The sequence below is a fragment of the Lutra lutra genome, chromosome 2, assembly GCF_902655055.1.
Source record: "Lutra lutra chromosome 2, mLutLut1.2, whole genome shotgun sequence".
Lineage (NCBI taxonomy): Eukaryota > Metazoa > Chordata > Mammalia > Carnivora > Mustelidae > Lutra > Lutra lutra.
The window spans coordinates 109,415,787-109,438,918 of NC_062279.1; the positions used below are offsets into that span (position 1 = coordinate 109,415,787).

Below are 23,132 nucleotides of genomic sequence, written 5' to 3' on the forward strand. Positions count from 1 at the left end.
GTTTGTCTGATACACATTGCAATATTTCCTCCACCTTGACATTTGTTTTTAATTTTAATGGTATTTTTTGGCATTGAAGGAATATCTTAATTTTATATAGTCATATTATGATTTTAATTTTATTTTCAAAGATTTTATTTATTTATTTGACAGAGAGAACACAAGCAGAGAGAGTGGCAGGCAGAGGGAAAGGGAGAACCAGACTCCCCACTGAGCAGAGAGCCCAACAAAGGGCTAGGTCTCAGGACCCTGGGATCATGACCTAAGCTAAAGACCAATGCTTAACCAACTGAGCCACCCAGGTGCCCCCATATTATGATTTCTTTTGTTTTTCCTTTGTTTGTATCCTTTAAAAAATCTTTTCAACCTTAGATTAGGATATAATCCCCCTATAAATTTTTTGAGTTCTTAGGTGATTTCAGTTTTACATCTTTAGTCTATTTAAGGTTTTATTTTGGTTTATAATGTAAATAATAAACTCATTTTCCTCCCAAAAAAATAGCTCTAAGTTCACTATCATTTACTAAATAATCTGTCTTTTCACTGGCCAAAAATTGGGTAGTTTGAGCATCAAAATGAATAACTGTAACTCATTAAGTCACTTAGAGTTCATAGAAAGCTGTTAATTCATAATAATACTAAAAATATAACAGAAGAATAAAGAAAAAATAAAGCAGAACTCATTGAATATGATTATACATTTTTATGCCATCAACTCATTATCCTGAAAATTGATTGTTGAAAAAACTTGGAAAAAAAAAACGTTTATCCTGCCTCACAGAATCCAAATTCTTAATGCTGAAAAACATTGCTGAAATTTTGTTATGAGGTTAAACTGTGCTGAGATTTAAATGTATTCATTATTTTGCTTTGAGTTTTTTTTTCAAGACTTCTTTAAATTGAGCTGCCCTATTAAAACCATTCTATTTCCAAGCCAGGTTCAAATTTTTTCATATTCTTACTTATTCAGTATGTTAAAATCCTATATGTAGTATAGTACATTGTATTCATGCTCGTTATATTGTTCTTTTGTTTGTTTTGTTTTGAATTGCTTTTTCAGCAGTATCCTGGTATGAACCAGCTGTCCTCTGGTCTGGGAGGTCTGAGTCTTCAGAGTTCTCCACAACCAGAAAGTCTGAGACCTATAAACCTCACTCAGGAGAGGAATATTTTACCCGTGACTCCTGTTTGGGCTCCTGTACCTAACTTAAACTTAGACCTCAAAAAATTAAACTGTAGCCCAGAGTAAGTATTTATTTTATGATCTTTAGTAAATGATACACTTTGTCAGAAATGCTTGACTTTCAAACCTAGTAAAAGTGATATATTAATTCCTTGATTGGAAGTTTTGTTAATGGGGAATTTTCCATTTTACTTTGTACAGAAGTTCTAGCTATAAAATTCATTTTAGGTCCTGTTCCTGCCTTCATCTCTCTATCAATCCTATTCCCTATCACCTAATGCAAGGAAATTTTTTTTTTGAGTGAAGGAATCAAGAACCCAGATCTAACTCTATTTTTCTTAAATTTCTTTTTCCTCACTTAGTAATAACTTCTGATGTCTTTTAAATAAGGTGGAATCTTTAAAAATGTATGCCCTTCGATCTCTGCTTTAAAAAGGACTCTGACTTCACTTAACGTAATCCCAAGAACAGGTTTAAATGGTTTGTCTTTGAGTTTCCTTTTTCCACACAGCATAGAATGTAAGACCATTACCGTATCCAGCCTGGATTTAAATTTGGATTTCCTTTCTTGAATATTTCCTCACCTCATGGAGAAGGTTAGCTGACTGTTGGCATCTGGTGGCCACCAAACCCAGGTGTTTCCTCCTGGTGGATGAGTTAGTTCTGCCACGCACCTCACAGTACCTTCAAAACCAAGCCTTCTCCTTTGTTGTCTGCTTTCAATACGTCTTTCTCCCGAGAGTAGGATATTCCTACGCACCCAGAGGCTTCCTAGAAAACATCTTTCTGCTCCTCATAAAGTAAACTCTGATTCACAGAACATGTGTCTTCTTCCTCGCATTCGGAGAATTAGTGTTCCTCTTTACAGCTAGTATTTTTCTTTATTAGGGCAATAGTTTCCTGGCTTGTTAAGAAAACTGTAAACTTCTCTTTTTTCAGTCAAAATCTTATGTAGATTTCCAATATAGAAACCAGGAAATGGAGTTCCTTCTGCCACACGCTATGACCAACCCCCATCAGTGCCTGAGGCAGTGTCAAGATCTTTGCTGTGAAAATGTACAATCATTGATCCTAAGAGGAAAACAGCTGCCCATTCCTATGAATATAAGTTGCTGTCAGGTCTATGAGTATGTGGATTTGGGCCTTCTATTTTGAAAGATTAGGCATTGCCTAAGTAGGTGAATATAGTGTTTATATATGTCATAGATAGTGGATGGTGTATGCTTCTACTCAGTTACGTGTTTTCTGTGAAAGTCCCTCTCTTACCAAAATAGCAATGCATAGTATTTGGGAGTGTAGACTTTACAGTTGGATGGACTCAGGTTCTTACCATGGTTCCACTGATAAGTAACTATAAGACTCTGCAAATTTCTTAACAAATTTTCAATATTGTCAATTGTGAAGCAGGAATAATAATAGTGCCTACATATAAAGGTAAATCATTTATTTAATAAATATTTACTGAATGCCTTCTAAATTAAGGGCCAGGCACTGTTTCTAGATGCCAGGAATGAACCAGTAAACAGAGTTCCCTATCTCTTGCAACCTTTATCCTATTAGGGAAGACATACTATGAACAGTCAAAATGTCTAAGTTAAGCATCATACATTATACAGCATCTGTGTAATGTAATGTCAGAATATTACCGTGAAGTAGGGAGTAGTGAGGCCAGTGGAGGTTGGCTGTATTCAGTCGAACAGTCAGGACAGGTTTTCCCAAAGAGTTAACACTGAGTGGAGATCTGAATGAAGTGTGAGAGCAAACCACATGACTCTGGGAAGCAAGTGCCAAGCATGTGCAAGCTACATAAGCAGCAAATGCAGAAGTCATGAAGCAGGGATCATCTTAGTGTTCAAGTAACGCCACCAGCCTGGAGTCCAAATATGTCTGGATATCTCAACATACTGTGAGCTGCTCTTCTTAAAATTCCTTTCCTGGTTTCCAGTACTTCTCCTGCTTACCTCTTTGCTCCTTTATTGATTCTGTGTCTACTGACCTTAACTTAAAACTTAGTAAGTTATAAACACTAAATAAGTAAGTGAGTACTTAGTAAGTTATGAACACTTTCTCTAAGAGAGAGATAGTGCTATGATGGCACAGAACAAAATGATGACAATCTCAAGTGGAAAAGACAGACAGGGTACACAGCCAACTAAATCAAAGCAGACTAATGATACCATAGAAGCATAAACTGATCTCAGAGCACAGAGGAAGACATCGTTTCTTCTGACTTGTGATTGGAGGGAATGGTGATTTCAGAAGAAGCGATAATTTTGATGGGTCTCAAAGTAAGAGACTCATCAAAGGACTTTCAGCAGGTGAAAAATGGGTAGTAAAGCAGGAACAGCATTATTAAAGATAGAGGTTTCCTGTTCACTTTTGTTTTCCTTTTCAGTCCTTCCTAATTTATGTTCTACATGCTAGTGATAATGTTTTTTCCCAAATCTGTTGTACTTTCCCACCATGAAAATGTTGAATCCTTAATTAGGGTTTTTGACCTATATTGTATATATGCCTGCTTAGTGTAATATGGATTTTCCTAGTTGTAGTTATATAACACCCAAACGATTTTCATTTATGCCCTTAAATTCTCTTGATTATCTGCATCTATAGTATATATGTATTTTCTGATCATTATTAAAGTCTGTGTTGTCTGTATTTTTTTGCAGTTCATTTCGGTGTACTTTGACAAATATTCCGCAGACACAGGCTTTACTGAATAAAGCTAAGCTTCCTTTAGGACTGTTGTTACATCCCTTCAGAGACTTGACGGTAAAGTAACATATTTTAAAATAATTGTGGGTACTGATGTGTGTTTATGTGCAGTGTGTTTTGACTGTATATTTTCTTGGAGATTTTTTCATCTTTTATCTTTTAAGTTAGAAATAATCATTTTTGTCAGTTCACCTCAGCAAACATTTTCTAACTACCTGCTTTGTAATAGGCCCTAACCAAGCACTGGTAAATAGAGAGATAACTACGTCATTGACCTTGCCCCTGAGAAATTTGTATCTAACAGGGGACAAAGATATAAAAAGAAATAACTACAGTACAGGGTAACTAATACATGTACCTAACCAAATTCTACAAGGTGCTTATAGGCAGGGAGTATATTATAGTACTGGGTGCAGTAGCAGAGGTTTGCTATGAGTGATGAGGTCTGAGCTGGACTTTGAAAGATTAATGGTTTTGGAAGTTGGAAAGGCCATTACAGTTAAACCTTAGGCGTCTTTCTTAAACATAAAGGTTGCACCAACGGTTGTCCACTTGGGGGTGGAGGAACTGTATGCTGGTTCCTAATTCTATGAAACAAATAACTTTTGTAATAGTAAGTCCAAATGCTTCAGGTCTTCTGAATGAAAACACTTCTTAAGTTTCCATAGTCTATTGGTTTCATACTAAGCCTGCCGGATTTTTACATATAGTTCTGATATTTTATGCAAATATTATCTTTAAAATCTCTAAACTTCAGAAATTAAGTTTCTGCAGATATATTTTATTTGTACTCTAAAAGGTGCATTACTCTCAGATTTTTTTATTACCGTGGTTTTCTATACCTCTTAATGCTACTGAGTTTCTTTTGCTCTCACTCATCCAAAAAAATGTGTATAAACTACCCATTATGCTAGGTGCTAAATACAAAGGTTAGTAAGCGTCCTCATGGAGCTAACTTGCGTACTAACTAGGATACATAGAAAGGAGCAGAGTGGATAGAAAATAAAATAATTATAAATGTGCAGTAAATACCTTGAATTTATTCACTTAGTAAATACTGTTTGATCACCTCTAATACTGTTTCAGCTATTATCTCTAAATCAAGATCATTAATTTCCCATATACATAGGTGAGAATTTTTGTCTAAACACAGATGCCATCATGATACCTTCTGGAAGTATACACTAAATTGGCAACAGTAACTTTCTCTGTGCTGTAGAATTCTGGCCAATTCTTTATTTTCTCATTTTCAGTTAATTGTATTTCAGGTTTTTTCATAAGTATTATGTCATTACTTGTGTAATAAAAACTATATATGTGAAAGAAATTGAATACAAACACATAATTATAATGTAGAGATAGGAAAAAAGTGCCAGAAGGAAATATACTAAAATGTTATCAGGGATTAATTCAGGGAGATAAAATAATATGTGATTTCTAAGTGTTTTTTTGTATTTTCTAAATTTCTTAAAAATAAAGTTCCTTTCCCAAATCTTTTCTTTCCTTTTCCTTTTCCAGAAGCTCTCTGAAACAAATTTATAGGTTTATTTTTACATAGCATAATTTGTAATCTTTGCCCCCTCAGCACTTGAAAAGATCACTAAAATTACCAGCTTTTCAATGGTCTCTTTTTTGTTAAGTTTAGCACCATAACATTTTCACCCTCTTAAAAAAACAACTCATTCGAATTAGGAAGGATTTCTGCCTTTCGTCACCTGAAACTGTTCACGCACACAAAAATTTTTTTCCACTTACTTCTTTTAAAAGCCACACTGTGCTTGGTTCTTGTGGCCTTGGTCCCCGTCAGGACTGTGGCGGCCATCTAGTGCACAGTGCCTTATGCTCTGGGACTAGGTGCTGTCAGGCAGCAGACACAAAAACATTTCTATGTGGTATGTGTTTCATTCTCAGTGGTGTTTCTGGAGGCTAGCTGATGAGCTCCAAATTAAATTATTTTCTTGGCCAACCAGGCTTTTCATATCAGTCAGTAACTTTTACTGCATTTGGTTTGGTGTTATCTTAACGATTTGTGACAGAGAAGGAGAAAACTTGATGGCTGCTTGTGTTGCTCAGCATATCACGGGATTTTATGAAAATGCTTCCATTTCAGAACACTATTACAGTTTTCTGTTCTGTCTGTGGAGCAGAGCAGTATGTGTTCCATTTTTACCCTGAAGTGCTTTTTTTCTGCTACAGCATCTTTATTTTACTTCCTAGCAATTACCAGTGATAACATCAAATACCATTGTGAGGTGCCGATCTTGTCGAACATATATCAACCCTTTTGTATCATTCATTGATCAGCGGAGATGGAAATGCAATTTGTGCTATAGAGTTAATGACGGTGAGTTTCAGATTCTTAAAATAAGTGTGTCTAATATTATTTTAAACATTTTGACATTTTTTGGTCATTAGCTGGTCTCCATTGCTTTAAAAACTTTCATGCCACTTTTTATGTGAGAATATAGGCTAGGGACACTTGATCTTGGCTGGGGATGATTGATAATGAGGAGAGTGACAGTAACGGCAAAGTAAAAAAATAGTCACAAAACAAGCAATGAAGGTCATGTAGACTAATTGTGCCATGTTTCTCTGTTATCCCCTTTAGTGATTTCTTAGGTCCTCTTAGTATCATTGCTTTCAAATTTGCGTTTCTGGTTTTTTTCCGTGTCATGTGATAAAATAAATAGGACATAAACCTAAGAAGCAAGGTTACCTGTGTCCTGGTTTCCTTACCTGATTTCACAATAAGTTTTTTTTTTATCTTGATATATAATTTTAAAGAGCATTTTTATCATTGGATGTTCACAGAACCATTATAAACCTTATACAAATATTGATGGTAAAGATGTTTATTTCTTGGTATGCATATGTCTTGTTTAGTTACAAATTATATTACTAAATTTGTACTGGATTTCTAAATTTTACCTAGTTCCTGAAGAATTTATGTATAATCCCCTTACTCGATCTTACGGAGAGCCTCATAAACGACCAGAAGTACAGAATTCAACTGTGGAGTTCATTGCTTCTTCAGATTACATGGTAACTGCTCAGTGTAAAAATGAGTCGTGGGCTATAACTGTATTGTCATTTATAATTTGCTCTTGAGCGAATTCTTGGAAAGTTTGAATTGTCCCCAGTATGAATTTTTTTTAAATAATGCTGAAAGTTTATACTTCACAAATAGAAAACTCTATAATTGTAAAGGTTACTTGATGTCCTAGAAGAATGCAGTTATGTCAGAAAGAAACATTAGTAGTTTTTTTATGATAAGGACTATTTACAATATTGTTGCCATTTTGATTTAATTGCTGACATGAAATGAAAATAAATACATGTAATATTTAAGACCTTCAAACAGAAAAACTCACGTTTTTGCCAAAGTGCAATTTTCAGGCTCTTAAAGAGATCACCATCTTACTGATTCACCCAGTACAGATATCAAGATAAGTGGACAGTGACTTTAATTTTTCTCTTTCCAGTTTATCATCAAATTCTACTTTTCTTTTGTTTTTCTTTTTTTTTTTTTTTTAAGATTTTATTTATTTGAGAGAGAGAGCACAAGCAGCGGGGAGGGGAGAGGGAGAAGCAGACTCCCCAGTTGAGCAGATAGACCATTGTGGGACTCATCACAGGACCCTGAGATCAAGACCAGAGCCACAGATGCATGCTTAACACACTGAGCCATCCAGGCGCCCCCTACCGTCTCTTTAATTGTACTACAAGACTCATTATTTTCCCTTTATAAAAACAAATTCTTGGCTTAAGTTCTGCTCATCTTCTTTATTGTATCTGCTCACTTTAAATGTATTTATAATAGCTTACACTTATTTCTTCAGTACCTCATCACTAATATTTGTTGTCTACAAAAATGGAAGGTGTTGCTAGGGCGGAAAGGTGAACAGAGACAGCTAATGTGTATTAAATTTCTGTTTGGCCCATTTCTTTCTTGGTTTTTGTAGTTTTTATGGTCCTTTGGGTCCGCTTTAGCATCTGCTCACTTAAACTACTATTTCCTTCTCTGTTTCCATATTAACTATAGTAAACTTTTTCTCTTGGGCATTTTTACTCTCAGCTTCTTACCTTCTTTACAACTTAACATTCCCAAATCTGGTCTGACTTCGTAGGATCTTAATCTAATTGAAATGGTAAAGCAAGAAGTTAATCTTTAATTTTTCTCATATGACCCATGTGATCCTTGGTCAGCATATTAAGAAAAAAAAAGATTTTCTATATCCTTTCAACTTTCTATAACAGTAATTTTCGAGCATACTTCAAAAAAGAGATAATAGTATAGTGAACTATTATTTACCCCTCACCAAGATATATTTACTATATTTACTACTATTCAACTATTATTTACCCCTCACTAGATATATTTCATCTATCCCCAGTCCCACCTCAATATCCCCTCCCCTCACACCACCCTGGAATTTATACATATCATTTAACCTATATGTACTTCAGTATATATCTCTAGCAGATAATGACTTAACATCCTTAGAATACCATCACAGGACTTCCTTTATACTTGGCATTTAACCCTTGGGATTTAGCCATGACCAGCTAACCCTAGAGCTAGTACTAGTGGCTAATACTATTGTCCGATTTTAAAAAGTAAATATAAAAAAAGTGTTTTTCTGGATTAGGGAAGGGATAGAGGTGTTCATATTAAAAAATAAGCTCATGTTTTTCTTTGAAAGATGAATCTCAATCAACACTCTACCAGGTAAACATTAGCCCATTTATTTAACCATTACTGTGTAATAACTCCTTATTATTATTATTTTTTAATTGAGAGAGAGAGAGAACACACAAGCTGGGTTGGTGTAAAGGGCAGAGGAAAGGGAGAGAATCTTAAGCAGGCTCCATGCCCAGTGCAGAGCCTAATGTGGGGCTGGATCTCACAACCCAGAGGTCATAACCTGAGCCGAAATCAAGAGTTGGACACTTAACCCACTGAGCCACCCAGCCGCGCCTAACAACTGCCTTATTATGCTTAATCCATAACCAACTTTATAAGAAAAAAGCTAAAGGAGTGTCATTTTCATTAGTACATAAGATCTAATAAAATGCCAGTCCTCCTATTTGTGTATTTTTTGTGTGTCATTTACTCAGTAAATATTCAGTAATAATAGTGTTATAAAAAGAATAAATTGTGCCTGCTAAATAAAGTACATTATTTTCATTCCTTTCAGCTTCGTCCTCCTCAACCTGCAGTTTACTTGTTTGTTCTAGATGTATCTCATAACGCAGTAGAAGCTGGATATTTGACAATTTTGTGCCAGTCATTGTTAGAAAATCTAGACAAGTAAGAAATTTTTTTACTCATGATGTGTGTGTACAAATATATATAAATGTGAAAGTTTATTAGCAATTTATGGAGTTAGTTTTTAATTACAGTTTGACTTCGTTTATCTCTCACTACAAGAGTACTTCTTGTCCACCTCAGACTAAGGGTCTTGCTTCTTCGGTTACTGCACTTTATAACATGGTATCTGAATCATAAAATTGTTTTGTTTTTAAATTTTTTATTTACTTGACAGAGATCACAAGTAGGCAGGGAAGCAGTCAGAAAGAGAGGAGGAAGCAGGCTCCCTGCTGAGCAGAGAGCCTGATGTGGGGCTCCATCCCAGGACCCTGAGATCATGACCTGAGCTGAAGGCAGAGGCTTTAACTCACTGAACCACCCAGGTGCCCCTTCCTTTTAGTTTCTGCTGATAACTTAGAATTCTTATATTTTTATCCTTATTAAAGCATTTGCCCTGGTTTTAGTCACAGGTGCTTAATTCAGATAGAGCTCTAGCAGTGAGTGGCAATGGAAGACTGTGCAAAAAGATAGTTTTGAAACTGTAGAGTCAGCTTGCTGGAACAGTGTGAGGATGTATAACCCTAGAAATAGGAGCCAGACCAATGAGTAACTATTTGTGAGTTAAGTAGGCTATGCAAAACCAAAAGGACAAAATTGGGAATGGAAAATCACTTAAAACATGTATATATGTTTAATTAAGCAGAAAATAGAAGCATTGGGAAACTAAAAAAAAAAGGTAACCTGTTTTTGGAAAGGGCTAGTGATAACAACATTGAGAAAGGAATTTGATGTGGAGCAATTTCAGCTCAATTCTGAATTTTGAGCTTGGAATAGAGTAGATACATAGTCTCCATTCTAATTGGTAACAAACTACCCTAACACTCATTGACCTTAGAAATTTCAGAGGAACAAAGAATTGTCTGTAGAAACATCATAAATCCTGACCTATATTGGCAAGCTAAATACTTGCATTACTTGGTGCATTCTGTTCTCTGAAGTGGTTTTTGACCTTGTTTGCAGACCATCTGACTAGCCTGATCAGTCATGCATAATAGGAATAATGCTTCTTGTTTTGATGCACACTATTTTGGCATCCTCTAATATTAAAAAATATTTTTAAAATATTGCTAAAATAATATAATTATTATATATAAAATTATATAACAGCTGCTAATATAATTGGTGGTACGTAGAAACATACCTTTTTAAGATGAGGCATCCAAACGAAATGGTAATTTATTCTTTTTTGCCAAGGCATTGACTTTTGAATACTGAGTTCTAACAGAAAACTTCTAAAAGGTTGATGATAGATAAAATGTCTTAATGTTCTTAAATGTGGTTTTTATTTAAAATTTCTACATTAAAATCTGATTTACATTACATTGTCTTTTCTTGGAAAGTACTCAAATGTCATTCTTCCCTTAAACTGTTCAAACTAGAGAGATACCTCATTTTTGTAATATTGGAACTGAAAATATGAGTAGATTTTTAGTTAAAGGAGTGTGTTTTACAGGAAAGTTAGCAAGAAATCTTTGGGGGTTTTTTGTTCTGTTTTGAGAGAGAGAGAAAGTGTGCGTGAGGGGGGCAGAGGAAGAGGGAGAGAAAGAGAATCCCAAGCAGGCTCCACATACCCAGCATGGAACCCAACTCGGGGCTTGATCTCACAACCCTAAGATCATTGACCTGAGCCAAAATCAAGACAGACACCTAACTGACTGAGCTACCCAGGCACCCCAGAAATCTTCGATTATCTAATCATTTCATTTTTAGTTTTGGTTTATTATTTATGGTTCAGTTTTCTGAAATACCAACTCTAAACATGTACTTTCATCTGAAAATGGGATGTTTCATCCTTGGTCTTCTCTGATGTATGTTGGTCTAGGGAGGAATAACTTCCTGTCATCTGTGGAAAAGCACATGTAATTATTCTTAGACTTAGTTTACTATTTTATTATTTTTTAAAATAAAATATGCAACTGAAAACTTTGAATTTAAAGTTGCCCTTTTTATCCTTAGGCTTCCTGGAGATTCACGAACAAGAATAGGATTTATGACCTTCGATAGCACTATTCATTTCTACAATTTACAAGAAGGATTATCACAGCCTCAAATGTTGATTGTGTCTGATATAGATGGTAAGCAGTGAGTAAGTCTTTCTAACTATAGATTTTGGAATTGAGGCTATTTGTTTGACAGTATATCATGTCATAATTCTGTAAGGATAATTTGTTGTACTTTGATATTTGTCTTAAAAAGTTTCCTGGGAGGGGAAAAGGTTTCCTGGGAAAAAAAAATTTCCCTGGGAAATACTTCATTCTGAGTTTTCTAGGCCCGTGTATGTACTTATACATGTGTGCACACACATATAAAATGTATGCAGAGTGGATATATAAGCAGTATTATAGTGCCCATTATATATGGCCAGATAAAAACTAAGATTTTTAAATTGATGATATTCCTTTGACTTGATTTATCTGTTGATTAAAATAAATGTTCTTCCCTTTAGATGTTTTCCTACCTACACCGGATAGCTTACTTGTGAATCTATATGAGAGTAAAGAGGTGAGACAGATTTTTTTTTCTTAAAGTATAAAAATATTTCTTTTATTTCAACTGTTGACTGAAGTCTTTAACATTTGTTTACTTGGTATGTAAATATCACATAGATAATGTAGATAGCGTATCTATTGACCCCTCAATTTACAGTCCCCCAAGATAGAGTGGGATATATTATACTCCAGAATGTTTTAAAGAAGAAAATTTCCTTGCCCTCTCAGTAATTCAATTTTTAATCTTTGTTTTCCCAGCTTATAAAAGACTTATTGAATGCATTACCAAATATGTTCACCAATACAAGAGAAACACACAGTGCCCTTGGTCCTGCGCTTCAGGCTGCCTTTAAATTAATGTCTCCAACAGGTGGCCGTGTGTCTGTATTTCAGACACAGTTACCTTCCTTGGGTGCAGGACTTCTGCAGTCCAGAGAAGACCCTAATCAGAGATCAAGCACAAAGGTATTGTATATTTGGTTTCTTGGTCATATTTAAGATGGTGTTTGTACCTCTATAGACGTGTGACTATTTGTTCATTCCTCTACTTTTCTACTTCATTAATAGTAGAAACTCTGCTGAGAAGGTTTAATCAGATTATCATTTTGTGTTGTTTTAGTTCTTGGTTTGCAAGTCATAGAAATTTAGAAATCATTTCCTCTAATCCTTTCATTTTACAGATGAGGAAAACAGATTAAACTTGCCAAAGGTTGAATAACTAATAGTAAAGATGTAACTTGATTTTCTGGCCGCAGTGCTCTTTCATGTTATACAAGAGATAATACTTACTGAATCTGAGATATTATAATTTAACATGCTCGTACTAATAAACATTTAAGTACAAAGGTAATACAAATCATTGCCTAACAAATTAAACCATCAGTAATCTTTACTGTCAAGATAATAGTGTTTGTGGGCACCCGGCTGGCCCCCTTGGTAGAGCGTGCGACTCTTGATCTCAAGGTCTTGAATTTGAGCCCCACATTGCAGGTAGAGATTACTTAAAAAATAAGATCTTTTTTTAAAAAGTGTTCAGTTATATAAACACGTACAAATAAGCATAATTGGGCATCATACATATACAGGATATTTTTTAATTGGCTTTTTTTTTCATTGAAAGAGTATATTGTGAGCATTTTCTGAGGTCCCTGGAAATTATCTTTAAAAAATATTTTTTGGAGGTATCTGGCTGGCTCAGTTGGAAGAGCATGCAACTCGATCTCAGAGTTGTAAGCTCAAGCCCCACTTTGAGGGTAGAGATTACTAAAAAAATAAACTTTCAAAAATAAAGTAAGAAATATTTCTTAGTAAATATAAATGTACTCTATTTAATTAGTTGCCTCCTAGCTACTAAATTGTTGTCTCCAGTATTTTCACTATTAAAGGAAGACTATGAGGCTGAATACTACTTGAGTTTTATATGAAGATTTTGTTAGAGTATTTTAATCCCTTATTTCAAATAGTAAGTGAACTGGAATCATTTTGTGCTGTGTGTAAGTTTTGTCTGACCTCAAAGAAATATTACTGCAAATAATTATGAGTATGAATTTAGCAGTTTTAATAGTACCTTAAATATTTAGCCACATATTCAGTTTTTCCTTAGGAAAAATTCCTAAAAGTAAAATTATTGGGTCAAAGAGTATAAGCTTTATTTAAGTTATTAGTGTGTTTTATTTGTGTGGGGTTTTTTTTATTTTGTTTTGTTTTATTTTATCAACTGTACCCTTAAAGACTCTCAAATCTTCTAGCCATCATTAAGTATTGTTGCTTTTTTTTATTCTTCACCAATTTGCCAGGGAAGAATAGTGCTGTATTTCACTTTCATAGAAACTGCATTTCTAAGTTATTTTTCAGAAAACATAATTTTAAAATAAATTGGGGCAAGTATATTTTTTAAACTCATCAAGTATAGCTATCACTCAGTTCCTCGATCCATTGCAGTCCATTATAGAATACTGAGGGGTTTGGAACACAGGAGGGTAGTTATGTGTTAGTGAAGTCTTCAGTTTTGTTTTGTTTTTCTCATTTAACTCCTAGAAATATTCTTTATCTGCCTGGGACTCAAAAGCTTAAATGCCTGTGCTGGTTTACATATTTCTTCATATCGGAGTAAACTCTAATATAGTAATTTTACACTATAATTAAGAGGATTGAAACATTTTGTTTTGTAACGTAGGATAGTAATGAAGAACTTGGAGCCTGGCTCTTACATTTTTAACTCCTCTCGGTTGCCACCTTCTCAGCTTAAGTGTCCTTAAACCAGTAGGAAAAGCCTTCTTTAACCTCTGACTCTTAAACATCTTTACGAACAGTGTACAGTGGTGGTTAACAGCACTCAATCAGGGGCCAGACTTGGCAGGTATATCTTCCAGCATCTACCACTCAGTAACTGTGTAATCGGTCATTACTTAATCTAGTTTTTGCCTCAGTTTCCTCATCTGTAAAATGTAGGTAACTTTAATTTGCATAAAACATCTCAAACAGTGCTTTTTAAGTGCTTTATAAATATTAGCAGTTATTACTATTTTTAAAGGATCTGTGCCAACTATCTCGACATTTAAAAAACTAACTTAGTTTGATAGGAGGACGAAGGATAGCCTTTTCGTTATTGTAAGAGAGACGTAGAAATATGTGTCCAGTGCAAGGTTTCTAGCTCTTACTTTATGACCTGTTGACTTAGGTTGTACAACATCTTGGCCCTGCAACTGATTTTTATAAGAAACTGGCTTTAGATTGCTCGGGGCAGCAGACTGCAGTGGATCTGTTCCTTTTAAGTTCACAGTATTCTGATCTTGCTTCTCTAGGTAAGGAGATATCGTCACATTCATCTGTTTACATAAACGCTTTTAGCATGTAGTCAAATTTAAACTCTTTATTAAGAGTTCTCAACATTTGGGGGTAAAAAGCATGTGAATTAGATAGATACAATCTGTGAAAATTACCAGTAAACTGTAAAGCACTATACATATCTAAAACGCTATTATTCTTTGTTTTTAAAATCTAATTCCTTTACCATTTTGCTTAATAATAAACCTCATCACATACTTTACAAATATTTGTGTTTGCTCAGATTTATGTATTATCCTTTTGACCGCTTAGGTTTTCTCATTATGACAGATTTTGTTCATGACATAGAATCTCTTCTAGTGTTGGACAAGTAAGATATTACTGGGTATTATTACAGGATATTCTTATTTCTGTAGCTAATACTTTTTCTGTTTCTCTCTGAAGCTTGCATGTCCAAGTACTCTGCAGGGTGCATCTATTATTACCCGTCTTTCCACTATACTCACAATCCTTCACAAGCAGAAAAGTTACAAAAAGACCTAAAACGGTATCTCACAAGAAAAATTGGATTTGAAGCGGTTATGAGAATAAGGTGTACGAAAGGTATGAAATTATTAAAGATAGGCTTTATATTATATACTTTCGTCAAAATTAATTACCGATGACTACTTGTAATGATCCTTCATCATGAAGAACTTTCTGCCTCATCCAGGTAGCTGTAAGCTCTTTTAAATATATGTAGTTATTGAATAATCATTGCCCAGCTTTTTAAGTAATTTGAATAAGCAAAAGTAATGTTTGCTTTATTAGGAAGAACTTAAGAGAAAGCCACATTGGAGGTGATTTTAGAAGGAGAATTAGAGGAGTAGGGAAGATTGGAAATGAAAATTGTCTGATGAGTGATCTTTGCCTTCGTAATCATTCAGTCTTTACCTCAGTTTCATGTGAATGTTTGCTGAAGGGAATCTCCTCTCTAAATTTAATTCTTACATGAGTTACACAGTAACTACCATTTGTTTCATATGAGAATGTATAAGATCAGTTATCAATACAAGTTAAATGTCTACTTTCCCTTTTATATAACCTGTATTGTTTTTTCTGAACTGGTATTTAGAACCTCTGCTAACACACCAGTCCTACTCTCCAGTTACCCTTTTGATTCAAAAATCAGCGATGGGTTTTACTTTAAAAAGTAACTTCAGCCTGAGATAAAGATACTTTTGGTACTTCATCTTTTATAAAAAGTTTTCTCTTCCCTAGGTCTTTCAATGCACACTTTTCATGGAAACTTCTTTGTCCGTTCCACTGATTTGTTATCCCTTGCCAACATCAATCCTGATGCTGGATTTGCAGTACAACTGTCAATAGAAGAAAATTTGACAGATACTTCCTTAGTGTGCTTTCAGACAGCCCTGTTATATACATCAAGCAAAGGTAATGTTAACAGACAGGAAATAAAATCAGTAGTAGTTTTCCCCTCCTTTTACATGCTAGGGAAATGGGGAGAGAGAATGAACGAACATACAATGGGAGATAAATGGAATTTGCATAGTTAATCAAATATGCGATTGTTTTTTTTTGTTGTTGTTTTTTTTAACTCATTTTTGAATCTTTAATATCTTTTTTGACTCGTGGAAGTCATGTATTCTCAGGGTCATATGTGTCTGGTAAACTCATGCTAAATCCAGTTATGTCATCCTTAGCATTATTTTTTGCCCCATATAATAAAAAATTCTGCCTAGCACATAAGGCCCATATTAGTTATTTGACAGTCAAGTTTTCTTTTTTTTTTTTTTTAAGATTTTATTTATTTATTTGACAGACAAAGATCACAAGTAGGCAGAGAGGCAGGCAGAGATAGAGGAGGAGGCAGGCTTCCTGCTGAGCAGAGAGCCTGATGTGGGGCTCGATCCCAGGACCCTGGGATCATGACCTGAGCTGAAGGCAGAAGCTTTAACCCACTGAGCCACCCAGGGGCCCCGACAGTCAAGTTTTCTGACATTTTACTATGTTGGATATAATTTGGAATGATCGATATTAAAATAAAAACCAGAACTTAATGTTCAGCTATATACAAAATACAGTATAGGTTCATAGTCCACAGATTTAGAGAGTGTTTTATTTTTCTTTAAAACATGTTACTTGAGGGGTACCTGGGTGACTCAGTGGGCTAAGCCTCTGCCTTCGGCTTGGGTCATGATTTCAGGGTCCTGGGATTGAGCCCTGCATTGGGCTCCCTGCTCAGCGGGGAGCCTGCTTCCCTCCTGTCTTTGCCTGCCTCCTCTCTGCCTACTTGTGATTTCTCTCTCTGTCAAATAAATAAAATATCAAAAAAAAAAAAAAAAAAAGTGTTACTTGTAACACTTTGTTTTCACATTTCAGAATCCTATGGGTGATTTAATCCAATTGGAATGGTAATTTGAATAATGTTTTGACCTGTTTGCTTTATTTTTGTCTTGGCCCAATGTGTTTCTGCAATGATGTTGCTTCCTCCTTCCGTGTAGGTGAGCGGAGAATTAGAGTGCACACGCTGTGTTTGCCAGTAGTAAGCTCACTCGCAGATGTATATGCGGGAGTGGATGTACAGGCTGCCATCTGCCTCCTGGCAAACATGGGTGAGTGAAAATTTGAAGGAACAGGTGAAAGGTGGTTTTCTGTCCTAAAAACTGAAACCTGGGCATTTTTTTTGCCCTACAAATCCCTTACTTAGAAGATATATACGTTCTCCATTTTCATTTACAGCACTGTGAATTGGACTGCTCTTATAATTCTTATTAATTCGTTAGTTTAAAAATCTTTGAGGGCTTCATAATCACTGAAAGCTGGTAACAACCCAAATGTCCTTCAACTGTTAAAAGTAGGAACAAACCATGGTATATCCATACAGTGGAAATACAACTCAGTAATAAAAAGAAATGAACTGATGCTATGTCAGTAGACACGAAAGACTTTCACAGGCATTATGCTAAATGAAAGGAGCTCTACATTCATATGACCTTCTGGAAAAGGGAAGATTATAGGGATGAAGAACAAACAGATCATTAATTATCAGGGTTAAAGATAGTGGGATTTTACCACAGTGAGGCAATACCACTGGATATTTTGGGGGTAATAGAACTGTTGTGTATTTTGATTATGGTAGTGATTATATGGCTGTGTGTTTGACATATAATCACTGGACAGTTACACCCAAAAACATAAATTTTATTGTGTGTAAATTTAAAAAAAAAATATTTTGGGGAATCAGTGTAACATTGAGTGTTTGGTTTTCAGTGAATTTTCTCTTGGGGCATGAAATGAACTTTATTTTTCATATAGTCCTAGAGAAAAATAGTCATTATTATTCATTTTGGGAAAATTATAATAGCATTTACAAAAGTATGCCAATTTTTAATTATTTTTATCTATATTTCAAATTCAGTATATTATAACTGATTGTTTTTCAATGTAGTTTTACTTTTAATACTTGAGCATATCTGTAGGCTATCTTTAGCTTAATAAAATATGTATTTAGAAGAAAATAAGTTTCACACTGATATCTGGCTTTTCACTGTCTGTGTGAGAACCTATGTTCAATTGCCCTCTTTGTTTCCTTAACCTGGGAATGCTTTGATAAAGATTTCAGAGAATCACAAGGGATAACTCAGATTGTAAAACTTACATTGTTTATGCAGAAAAAAAATGATACTTTATACATGTGACTTCTACTGGAGTAACTGCACCATCCCTAGAGCTTTCTCAGATGTAAATGGTTGATACACATTCTCTAATATCAATGGCAGTTAAGTGGTTTCAGATGTAAAGAGATGAAGACAAAAAGATCCAAAATAATCTAGATCTGTTCTGATTGTGAGAATTATGCAGATTTACTTCCCAAAAATTGTGTAATGAGCAGACACTTGCAAAATGAAGGGGCAAGTAAAATGTTAGTTTTCTCTCCTAAAAGCAGAATTTTTGTTGGTTTCTTAAATAATGCATGTAAATTTTATCCCTTGTAGCATTCATGGGAGTCTGGTGGTTAAATCCATGTTCACTGTGATTGCGTTACAGCTGTTGATCGGTCTGTCTCGTCCAGCCTGTCAGATGCAAGAGATGCCTTAGTGAATGCTGTGGTGGATTCCCTGTCTGCGTATGGCTCAACGGTCTCGAATTTACAGCACTCCGCACTGATAGCACCCAGCTCCCTCAAGCTCTTTCCCCTCTACGTTTTGGCACTTCTCAAACAGGTAGCTCTCTGTCTACACTGGTACATTTCATACATGTATCAGACACATTACATACCTTCTCAGTACATAGATGAAGAAATGAAATCTAGGTTTTCTGGGGTTTTTAATAATTAACTAGATAGTTTTACAACTTAGCATTGGAAAAGTTTTGAAAAACAAAAGACCAGTAGAAAAAGTATATAAAAACAAATGATGACTGTCATGAAGCTGTATGCTCTCACTCTTCAGTATGTGAGCAGCTTGAATAATGGTGTGCTTCTAGCACACTCTTAATAATGTATGTGCTTCTGGAAGGAGACTCTAAGGAGAGGATTTACTGTCCATCGAACATCCTTCCAAGTCTCAGGCACTGTAATAGTTGTTTTTTATGCATCATCCTATTTAATCCTTACAGCAGCCTACAGAGGTGTTTTTTTCTGTTTTTCTTAATGATAATATAGCTTTGAGAAGCTAAATAACTAGCTCACATATCTGCCTATTGAATGTCAGAGCTGAGAATTCAATCCAGGTCTATTTGAAGGCTGTGCTTTTTTCATACTGTGATGGTATATATATTTGTTTTGATATTTGTCTATATTTATGTTTTATTTGAAAAATACGGTGTTGCTGTTGTTTTATAGAAAGCATTTAGAACGGGTACAAGCACACGCCTCGATGATCGTGTATATGCCATGTGTCAGATAAAGTGTCAACCGCTCGTTCATCTGATGAAAATGATTCACCCCAACCTATACAGGATAGACAGATTGACAGATGAGGTATAATTTTTTTAGTGTATTTGAAATTTTTGTAATTTAAATATATTTGAGTGTCTTGATTCTACAGCTAAGCTACTAATGTATTATTAACAATTTTTTACATCTGCTTTTTCCCTATGATAGTAATAATACATTAAATAAGGACACTAGCTATGAATTTGGTTGAATAATAGGACTGTCAGATACTGTCTGTGGTTATGGAGTTTTCAGAAATATAGGAAGTAATTCACCTTGTGATTTGGTTATAATATTTATTACAAAGTAAGTTGTAGAGTGGACATTTCCATTTATATTTTGTAGATATTGGCTGTTCTTATTGTGATCAGAGTACAATTTTTATTTTTGTTGGGTTTCTTTTTTTTAAGATTTTATTTATTCATTTATTCATTTGAGAGTGAGAGAGTAAGCATGCACAAGTGGGGAAAGGGGAGGAGGGAGAAGCAGACTCCCCTGCTGAGAAGGGATCCTGCCTGACTCAGAGCTCAGTCTTGGGACTCTGTGATCATGACCTGAGCCAAAGGCAAAGCCTTAACAAGACTGAGCCAGACAGGTGTCCTGTTTTGTTTTTAATTCCAGTATAATTAATGTATAGTGTTATGTATTAGTTTCAGGTATATAATATAGCGCTTTAGTAATTCTGTATATTACTCAATGCTCATCATGATAAATATACTCTTGATCCCCTTTATCCACCCCCCGCCCACATCCCCTCTGGTGACTGCCAGTTCTCTATAGTTAAGAGTCTGGTTTTTTGGTTTGTGTGTGTTCATTTGTTTTGTTTCTTAAATTCCACATGTGAGTGAAATCTTAACGGTATTTGTCTTTTTCTGACTGACTTATTTCACTTAGCATTATACCATCTACATCTATCCATGGTGTGGCAAGATTTCATTCATTCGTATGGCTGAATAATTTTCCATTGTGTGTGTGTGTGTGTGTGTGTGTACACCATTTTTTCTTTATCCATTCATCTGTTGATGGATACTTGGATTACTTCCGTACTTTGTACATATGTCTTTTTGAATTAGTGTTTTTGTATTCTTTGGGTAAATACAAATTAATAGCTCATATTGTAATTCTCTTTTTAATATTTTGAGGAACTTCCATATGGTTTTCCACAATGGCTATACCAGTTTGCATTCCCACCAAGAGCACATGAGGGTTCTTTTTTTCTCCACATACTTGCCAACATTTGTTGTTTCTTGTGTTTATTTTAGCCATTATTACAGGTGTGAGGTGGTAACTCATGTGGTTTTGACTTGCATTTCCCTGATAAGTGATGTTGAGCATCTTTTCATGAGTCAGGTGGCCATCTGGATGTCTTTGGAGAAATGTCTGTTCATGTCTTTTGCCCATTTTTAATTGGATTATTTGGGTTTTTGTTATTATATAAATAATAGTATAAATTCTTTATATATTTTGGATATTAAACCTTTTCAGTTTATTGGCTATATCTTCTCCCATTCGGTGTGTTGTTTTTTCGTTTGGTTGATTGTTTCCTTTGCTGAGCAGAAGCTTTTTATTTTTACGTAGTCCCAGTGATTTATTTTTGCTTTCATTTCCCTCACCTTAGGAGACCTTCTAGAAAAACATTGCTATGGCCAATGTCAGAGAAATTACTGCCAGTGCTCTCCTCTAGGATTTTTACAGCTTCAGATCACATATTCGGGTTCCAGTTTCATTCTTTTGTGTGTTGCTCTCCAGTTTCCTCAACACCATTTGTTGAGGAGCCTGTCCTTTCCCATTACATATTCTTGCCTCCTTTGTCAAAGATTAATTGACCAAATAATCATGATTTTTTTTCTGGGTCTCTCTTCCATTCCACTGATCTATGTTTCTGTTTTTGTGCCAGTACCATACTGTTTTGATTATTATTGCTTTGTAGGATATCTTGAAATCTGGGGTTGTGATATCTCCAGTTTTGTTCTTTTTTCCAAGATTGCTTTAGCTATTTGGGGTCTTTTGTGGCTCCATACACATTTTAGGATTATTTATTTCATTTCTCTGGAAAATACTGTGGCTATTTTGATACTGATTACATTAAATCTGCAGATTGCTTTGGGTAGTATGGACATTTTAACAGTATTTATTCTCCCAACCCATGAACATGGAATAGCTTTCCATTTGTTCGTGTCATCTTCAATTTCTTCCATTAGTGTGTTACAGAGTTTTCAGAAACAGGTCTTCTACATGAGGCAAACAGGTCTTCTACATCCTTGGTTAAGTTTATCCTTAGGTATTTTATTGTTTTGGGTGTAATTGTAAATGAGGTTGTTTTCTTAATTTCTCTTTCTGCTACTTAATTATAAGTGTATAGAAACACAACAGTTTTCTGTATATTGATTTTCTGTCCTGGAACCTTACCAGATTCATTTATCAATTTTAGAATTTTTTGGTGGTGTCTTCAGGGTTTTCTTTCTTTCTTTTTTTTTTTTTTTCTTTTTTAAGATTTTATTTATTCATTTGACACACAGAGAGAGATCACAAGTAGGCAGAGAGGTCAGGGGAGCGGGTGGGAGCCAGAGGCTTAACCCACTGAGCCATCCAGGCACCCCTTCAGGGTTTTCTGTATAGACTGTCTTGTCATCTGCAAGTAGTGAAAGTTTTACTTCTTCCTTACTGATTTGGGTGCCTTTTATTTTTGTCATTGCTATCTGATTGCTGTGTGTAAGACTTCTAGTACAAGTGGTAAGAGTGGGCATCCTTGTCTTGTTCCTGATCTTAAGGGGAAAGTTCTCAGTTTTTCACCATTAAATATGGTGTTAGCTGCGGGTTTTTCATATATGGCCTTCATTATGTTGAGGTATGTTCTCTCTGATACAAGTGCAGTTTTGATTATATTATAAACCAGATCTGATGTCCAGCAGTTATTTTTAATATGCAAATACGTAGTGTCTTTTCTTCCTAGAGTTAAAACTACTCTTTGGAATCTTCTGTATTTTGCTCCTTAAGAAATGTAAAAGAGTAGCTTGCTTTCCAGAAGATTTAATAATCGTACTTTTAACGTATCCAGATCCCAGAAGGGAAGAAAGTGGACAGATCATTTTACATATTCATGTTTTTATCTTTGTTTTTTTTTTTTTTTAAAGATTTTATTTATTTATTTGACAGAGAGAAATCACAAGTAGGCAGAGAGGCAGGCAGAGAGAGAGGAGGAAGCAGGCTCCCTGCCGAGCAGAAAACCCGATGCGGGGCTCGAACCCAGGACCTGGGATCATGACCTGAGCCGAAGGCAGCGGCTCAACCCACTGAGCCACCCAGGCGCCCCTATCTTTGTTTTTTAAAGATTTTATTTATTTTAGAAAGAGAGCATGCACAAGCAGGGCGAGGGCAGAGGGAGAGGGAAAGAATCTCAAACAGACTCCTTGCTTAGCACAAGCCTCATGCAGAGCCCAACACAGGGACCGATCTCTTGACCTGAGATCACCACTTGAGCCAAAACCGAGAGTCAGACACTTAACCAACTGAGCCACGCAGGTGCCCCATCATGTTTTTATCTTTGTAACTTGAATACATTTGAGTGTCTTGATTCTATAGTCAAGGTGGTAATGTATTATCAGTAACTTTTTGCATCTTACAAAATTCTCAAGTGTCATTTTTCAG

General features: G+C 35.2%; 1 protein-coding gene across 6 annotated transcripts in view; it reads left to right on the forward strand.

The window, feature by feature from the left end:
* The window catches only part of SEC24B (SEC24 homolog B, COPII coat complex component), a 90,361-nt gene that overhangs the window by 61,526 nt on the left and 5,703 nt on the right, over positions 1-23,132 (forward strand). For 4 of the 6 annotated variants that reach the window (XR_007125195.1, XM_047718189.1, XM_047718192.1 and 1 more), the window contains 14 exons: positions 1,061-1,245; positions 3,853-3,955; positions 6,116-6,242; positions 6,831-6,940; positions 9,097-9,209; positions 11,226-11,344; positions 11,716-11,771; positions 12,017-12,223; positions 14,439-14,562; positions 14,990-15,148; positions 15,806-15,979; positions 17,050-17,160; positions 18,596-18,771; positions 19,392-19,529. Coding sequence is in view for 5 of the 6 variants with exons in the window: in XM_047718189.1 (XP_047574145.1) it covers positions 1,061-1,245; positions 3,853-3,955; positions 6,116-6,242; positions 6,831-6,940; positions 9,097-9,209; positions 11,226-11,344; positions 11,716-11,771; positions 12,017-12,223; positions 14,439-14,562; positions 14,990-15,148; positions 15,806-15,979; positions 17,050-17,160; positions 18,596-18,771; positions 19,392-19,529 (1,902 nt within the window). In the remaining variant the exon portion in view is untranslated. The remainder of the gene's footprint in view (positions 1-1,060; positions 1,246-3,852; positions 3,956-6,115; positions 6,243-6,830; positions 6,941-9,096; positions 9,210-11,225; positions 11,345-11,715; positions 11,772-12,016; positions 12,224-14,438; positions 14,563-14,989; positions 15,149-15,805; positions 15,980-17,049; positions 17,161-18,595; positions 18,772-19,391; positions 19,530-23,132) is intronic. The other 2 variants (XM_047718190.1, XM_047718193.1) reach the window with 1 other exon arrangement.